Below are 7,936 nucleotides of genomic sequence, written 5' to 3'. Positions count from 1 at the left end.
CAAATCCCCTAGTGTCACTTCTCAACCCAATGATTTCACAGCTAAACATTGTCTGACATTTAGGCAGTGATACACCGCCGAACTAAAATCACATAAACTGAATAAATTATATTGTGAACATACTTAAACCACAACCACGAGCAAATCATGCAAATATTAATATTTCTGGGTCGGGCAAGTTTGTACATTAGCGGCCATCACAATCATTAACTTGATGCTGCACTAGGGGATTTTATTATACTCAGTCAGCTGGCATGTGTACCACAGACTGCGTACCTATTTTCCTTACGCGGTCTGTGATACACACGCCAGCTGACTGATTATACTCATCAACAGGCGGGCGCAATTACAGATGAGAAATGACTGACAGACAACACTCACACACAACACTCACACACAACACTCACACACAACACTCACACACAACACTCACACACAACATTTCTAAATCTGATTATATACAGTCATTGTGTTCTTTTGCGCTGGCAGCAAACAGGATTGGGACACAGGACCGACAGTTTGTGCCCCTCAGTCCGATAGGACGCCATTCTCCCAAGTAGATTTGCCACGAGCCTGGAAAGTGGACAGGCTGAGTAAATTGCCTGGTTCAATCATGACTCAAGAGTTCCTATGCGAGTTGTTCAGATTCCAGTGGCTTTCATAAACAAATTCTCACAACAAAATAAATGTACGTCAAAAAATAATTAAAATAAATAGTTATATAAAAAAAAAAAATTAAGCCAACCTGGATCTTATTTTAATCAGATTGGTGCGACACTTTCTTCGCGGCTCTCTGTAAGATTTGCTTGAATCGTTTCTGAGGAAGTCAACTGTTAATACAACAAAAAATATTTTTTTTTTAATTTTTTTTATTGCAAGTGTAGAAAAAGACCCCCTGGGCGTATGCCCGGACGTGACCTCAATCTCTTTATTGTATCAAAATTAGGGGTGGGTGTTTGCCCAGGCATGGGCGCTTACTCGGATAAATATGGTAGTGTACTTGTTTATGTTGTTTCTTACCATCATGAGTTATGTATCACCGATATTACTTACTTAAACTAAAGTCAGTTTATCTGTTCCTGAGTTAAACACAGCAAACAAAACCCACCCATTCTATACCAAACAAGAACAGAATTTCCCTTCGCAGGATACTTCCTCTCCTTCCACCACATACTTATGCCAGGCATTTTAATTTGCCTATATCCCTATCCACCGTAGAGGGCAGTCTACAACCCTATCCACCATCGAGAGCAAACTGTATAAAAGGTTAGGCAATTGAAACCACTCAATCCTGGAAATTGCACCAAGTGCTCATGAGTATTTAAAATTCAAAAATTCCTCCCACCAAGTAAACCAACAGTTGCTATACCCCCCCCCCCCCCCCGCCAACAGTTCATGATACATTCCTAGCTGTTAGGAGCTACAGTTTAGTATAACTGGCACATTTTCCATAGCACACAGCCATGACACAACTGACTTGAGTCAGGTTAGCAGAATAATTTTGGTTGCCATTTAACCTTAATTACACCCTTGGTGCCCATTTAATGTTAATAGCCTGGTCTAGTATTAATTTGGTGATGAAACCCAGTTATTATTAAAACATTGCTCATTAGTAACCAGTCAAGTCAAGGCTAACAACAAAATACTCCCAGATGAAAGAGCTCAGCAAATGTAAGATGTAATTTACAGTTTATTTATATCACTTTTCATTCTCTAGATAATCAACTTTTCACAAGTATTATGTAGTCCACCATCTTGGTTCTTCAGCAAAGGATTGTGGGTAAAGTATGACATCACATCCACTGTTGTCAGAAATTTAGAAATGATTTTATCTATAACTTCAAAAGTTGAACTTCAAATTGACTGAAAGTTTAGAACAGGGTAGCCTGCATGTACCGATGCCAAACATGCATATAAAATAGTTGTCATGGCAATAGTACTAAAAATATATATTTTTGTGTTTTTCTACCAAATGTTCAAATTTCCTAATAATGTATACAATTTATCGATGTGAGTAGGTTATATAGGTGATATATAATCTGTTGACCACAAAAAGGGAACTAAAAAGTATAACTAAAATAATGATTATTGTTTTACCTTTGTGGCAATATCTTCACTTTATGTGTATTTGTAACATTCTAATTTTCATTACTATAATGATATACATAAATTATATGCACCGAAAATTTAAACAAATTCGCATCAGTATTTCTCATTTTATAGATAAAAGCATTTTCTCAATTTTTTACAACAGAGGATATGATGTCACTTTACCCACAATCCTTCGCTGGAGAATCAAGATGGCGGACTACATATTATTGGTGAAAAATCGATATCTAGGGAAAGAAAAGTGATATACAAAAACTGTAAATTGCATTCTCCTACATTTGTGCAGCTCTTTCCTTGGGGAGCATTTCATTGTTTGGCTTGACTTCCCCTTTAAATAATAGTGTTACAAACCACAGTTTCTCTATCTTGAACACTACCAGGTTTCACAAGTCATTGTCAATGACACGTCCCCGTTCCGTTCATATTTGAGTGACATATACATTCAAAGCAGATCATGACCGAAATTGCAGACCACTTTCCGTGGTCTGATCCGAAATGCACCTGCATATGTACAACAGATTGTACTAAATCTGAACAAAATCCATTCATGCATGACTGAGATCCGGTTCCGGAATTGTGAAAATACGTGATTTTGATGCATTTTCGGCCTTAAAATGGCCATCATTCAGCAATTGTTAAGCGGATCATGAAACAAATGCACATATCTATTTGTGACATGATGTACCATGTATGTGTGAAGTTTGAACTCGATCAATCCAGGCATGTCTCACATATGGATCAAGAACTGATTTTTTAAAAACAAAATGGCCACCAGTCGGCCATTTCGAACTTGATCCGGAAAAAAAAATGAGGTGCATCAAGGTCCTATTATGTTTAATGTATGTACCAAATTTGAACAAAATCCGTCCATGCATAACTGAGATCCAGGTCCAGAATGGTGAAAATGTGCGATTTCAATGCATTTTCGGCCTTAAAGCGGCCGCCATTTGGTTATCGTTAATGAGATCATGAAACAAATGCACATACATATTTGTGACATGATGTACCTTGTGTGTGTGAAGTTTGAACTCGATCAATCCAGGCATGTCTAAGATACGGATCCAGAACTGAATTCTTTAAAACAAAATGGCCGCCAGTCGGCCATTTCAAACCCGATCCCCCCAAAAAAATGACGTGCATCAAGGTCCTATTATGTTTAATGTATGTACCAAGTTTGAACAAAATCCGTCCATGCATAACTGAGATCCGGGTCCGGAATGGTGAAAATGTGCGATTTTGATGCATTTTCGGCCTTAAAATGGCCGCTATTCGGCTATCGTTAATCGGATCATGAAAAAAATGCATGTGCATATGTCCCATATAATGTGTGATATATGAGTGAAGTTTGAACTTAATCGGTCCATGCATGTCCGAGATACAGGTGATCACGGACGGACGGACGCACACAGGGCAAACCGTAAGTCCCCGTTTTCGGACTACGTCCGAACGGGGACTAACAAGCAGTGCTTTTTATGGTATTCTGATTTTCACATTTGGCTGTACGATAGGTAGACTGAGAGACAATACAATATGATAGTAGACTGCAAAAAATTGGTATATTTACACTTCAAGACTGAATTCTGTTTTAATACTGTACATATACATGGGGTGAGTTCAAAACAAGTCTCTTATACATTATTTGAAAAAAAAAAATGGGAAAGAAAACTATAAAGCAGTCTTTTTAAGCAAGAACAATAGAGCATTGTTCAACTTACAATGGCTAAAAGATAAGTTTCCTGTAAATGGAAACAATACAGCTATGTATAGCAACTACACATCTATCCCATTTAAAAGAGACCTATCACCGCTATGTAATAATTAAGTGGTCCTAATCTCCTGTATCACCTGCCTTGAAATAAAATTATTCCATTCTTTGGGAAAGGGGATGAAACTTAGTGATAAAGATACATTTACGACAGAATGACTTCTTTTCTGCATCATACCAAGATGATAATTACCTTATACTTAACAAGCAATGGAGAATAAATTGCTTAAAACATGAATGTTGCACTATTGTATAATAATTGTATTCAATATGCAGACAGGTAATTATATAATGTAACCAGCATACAGCATTATACTGAATCATGACATAGATCCTGCACTATTGTATAATAATTGTATTCAATATGCAGACAGGTAGTTATATAATGTAACCAGCATACAGCATTATACTGAATCATGACATAGATCCTGCACTATTTTATTTAATATGCATAAGAACTGCAGTAAATGGATAAAATATATTCAAATGCGAGCTTCTGATTAGAAACTTTGAGGGTAATTTTGTAACACTGCAAAATATCACAACATAAAAGGTAACATGCATATCTGTCATGCATGTACTCACAAATAGCAAGTACATATTTGCCAGACTTACAAAACTTTGAACAATCTATTATTAAAATACAGGTGCTACGCAGTCTTTTCATGTTTTTTTTGTACAGATATTTTTCTTTCTGAGCTAATATAATTTGTTCTACCTCTAAAAAAAGATGGAATATATTTATTTTTTCTCATAAAAAACCCAGAACATCCTTGAAACATCAAATACTGTATAAACAGTACTGTCCTTCATTACCTTCTGCCAATCAGTCCATTTCACTCGTATTTTAAACATATATCTTTCTGGTTTGCTTTTTTAAACAGCTGCAGTAAACAATGTTTTCTTATTGGTTAATTTCTGTCCATTGCATTGATTAGCCAATTTATTATTGTAATAAACTGTATTTATAACAAATGTGTTCATAGGTCTTTTGTTACCATTTACAGGGTCTTTCAAATGGCAGTCCATACCTCAAAACTAGTTACTATAACAATAGCATTCTTTTTCAATTCTCCACAAATTCATCAACATGCAAACGAAATAACAAAATAAGACAAAGGTCATTCAATCACCATTGCCAAAAGAATCATCTGAATCCATGTACTCTGAAGATGGAGTGTCTGTAGCTCCCCGTGAAGGGGCCATGTCCGAGAATGATCCTAAACTTGATGCTCGAGAAGCCTGTGAATTTCCACCTGTAACCATAGCAACCTCTTGATCTGTGCTCATGGGCTGTGAAAGAGGTGTTGCCAATGGCGATGCTGATCCCTGACTACTGGCAATTCCTGAATCATGTAAGTGTCCTTGACTTGATGAGGAGGCTGTGGCAGTCACTCCCGTCTTAATACCACTAGGTCCAGCAACAATCGATGTACTAGTTGGAGTCCTGTTTGCAAGTTCTGAAAAGAGACACAATGTTTCCAACATTAAAATATTAACATATGATGCTGGTAATAAAATAGCCTACTGGTTCCCTTCTCACTGATGAATATGCCTGCAGGTACCTATCAACCCAATAAAAATAGCCTACTGGTTCCCTTCTCACTGATGAATGTGCCTGCAGGTACCTATCAACCCAATAAAATAGCCTACTGGTTCCCTTCTCACTGATGAATGTGCCTGCAAGTACCTATCAACCCAATAAAAATAGCCTACTGGTTCCCTTCTCACTGATGAATGTGCCTGCAGGTACCTATCAACCCAATAAAAATAGCCTACTGGTTCCCTTCTCACTGATGAATGTGCCTGCAGGTACCTATCAACCCAATAAAATAGCCTACTGGTTCCCTTCTCACTGATGAATGTGCCTGCAAGTACCTATCAACCCAATAAAAATAGCCTACTGGTTCCCTTCTCACTGATGAATGTGCCTGCAGGTACCTATCAACCCAATAAAAATAGCCTACTGGTTCCCTTCTCACTGATGAATGTGCCTGCAGGTACCTATCAACCCAATAAAAATAGCCTACTGGTTCCCTTCTCACTGATGAATGTGCCTGCAGGTACCTATCAACCCAATAAAATAGCCTACTGGTTCCCTTCTCACTGATGAATGTGCCTGCAGGTACCTATCAACCCAATAAAAATAGCCTACTGGTTCCCTTCTCACTGATGAATATGCCTGCAGGTCCCATTCAACCCAATAAAAATAGCCTACTGGTTCCCTTTCTCACTGATGAATGTGCCTGCAGGTACCATTCAACCCAATAAAATAGCCTACTGATTCCCTTCTCACTGATGAATGTGCCTGCAGGTACCATTCAACCCAATAAAAATAGGCTACTGGTTCCCTTCTCACTGATGAATGTGCCTGCAAGTACCTATCAACCCAATAACATAGTTGAACTCTGGTGGCCTTGCCCTTTGTTATATAATTCCCTTTATCATAGTTTGTTTCAATATAAATATGCATTGTCATAATTAATTTTGAATACAAACAAGTTTTGGGGTTGAACCAACAGTGGGGAATCAGTCTACCGAATGTCCTTAAAAGATGTAAATATCTTACAAAAACATTGATGCCTTATTTGTTTAATTATTTTAAGGAACATAATTTCCAGCTTTATTCAAAGTAATTCAGATATTTTAGAATAAAAACAAATGTCTCATTGCAAAAAAAAAGTGCTGCATTTAGATGTGAATAGATTCATAAAACATGCAAGATAACAGAAAAATTTAGCTGGCTTTAGTCCAAGTATTTTGTACAGGTGTCTGTCAAAAATGAATGATTCACTGAGACAAATATGAACTGCCTCATTGTGTGACTACTGTATTATATGAAAAGGAAAAAAACACCATTTATGAATAGCTATCATGTTGCAAGCTCTGCTTTGTATGCAAATCAACTTAAATAGTTGGTGTCCAGTGGAGGGAGAAGTCAACAGTACTGTTGCCTCCTGAGAATCTACATCTTCAAACACTGCAATCTTTGAAGTGCGTTTTTAAACTAGTATTATAAAAACTCTATCATTCTGTTCTAATAGCTGAAACATATTCCTGCGAGTTTTCATTTGTCGAATGAACTGTTTGTCAAATACAGAATACATATATTTTAGAATAATTTTCTTTTTAAAATGTGGATGAAATGTTTTGCTTTTAATGTATTTTTTATGTATTGTTTTTGATTTGATAACTTTGAACTAAACAGATTTTCTATTAGCTTCAGATCTTGATCAAAGTTAGGCACCCAGTTCATAGGAGTGCTTATATTGATTTTCTGACATCTTGTTTTCTGTAAAGATTTTATTGGTAGGTTTGCAAATGTGTATCAGACTGTGCAATCTCTCCATGAGTTGGTTTTGAAACCCAGTATGGGATTCTGAGATACATTACCAAGGATATTATTACAAGATAAATGATTTGCTTCATTGAACACATACAACAATGCATATTTCCACTGAGATCAGTGACCTTTGATGTGTATCACCAGTGATCAAGTAGAAACAGTCAAAATATTTTATCAGATTTTCTCAATTTTTGCATGATATTTTCATACAGGACATCTGTTGTTCAAACTCAGGGAAGACTTTATACTGATGAATAAGGTGACCAAGTTTGATAAAGTTTGGAATAGAATTAGTAAAGTTATTATGCACACAATAACAATTATTAACGACGACAACAACAACGACGACGACGACAACGCCGGACAAAATTTTTCCCTTAATATACCTTTCCCTTCCATCTTTGATGGTACGGGCAAGGTAAAAATAGCCTACTGGTTCCTTTCTCACCAATGAATGTGCCTGCAGGTATCATTCAACCCAATAAAATAGCCTACTGGTTCCCTTCTCACTGTTGAATGTGCCTGCAGGTACCTATCAACCCAATAAAATAGCCTACTGGTTCCCTTCTCACTGATGAATGTGCCTGCAAGTACCTATCAACCCAATAAAAATAGCCTACTGGTTCCTTTCTCACTAATGAATATGCCTGCAGGTACCTATCAACCCAATAAAATAGCCTACTGGTTCCCTTCTCACTGATGAATGTGCCTGCAAG

The 7,936-nt window shown here is 36.9% G+C and overlaps 1 protein-coding gene across 2 annotated transcripts in view; it reads right to left on the bottom strand.

Moving 5' to 3' along the window:
- Positions 1 to 3,646: 3,646 nt before the first annotated feature.
- Positions 3,647 to 7,936, bottom strand: part of LOC100366761 (transcription factor Dp-1-like) — a 49,431-nt gene continuing 45,141 nt past the window's right edge. For both annotated transcript variants that reach the window (XM_085502530.1, XM_085502538.1), the window contains exon 10: positions 3,647 to 5,334. In XM_085502530.1, coding sequence (XP_085358656.1) covers positions 5,000 to 5,334 — 335 coding nt within the window. In that variant the 3' untranslated portion in view covers positions 3,647 to 4,999. The remainder of the gene's footprint in view (positions 5,335 to 7,936) is intronic.

The sequence above is a fragment of the Saccoglossus kowalevskii genome, chromosome 1 (genome assembly GCF_978046115.1).
Source record: "Saccoglossus kowalevskii chromosome 1, keSacKowa6.1, whole genome shotgun sequence".
Classification (NCBI taxonomy): domain Eukaryota; kingdom Metazoa; phylum Hemichordata; class Enteropneusta; family Harrimaniidae; genus Saccoglossus; species Saccoglossus kowalevskii.
Note: the sequence above shows the minus strand (reverse complement) of the source record. Positions and strands in the feature narration are given on the sequence as shown.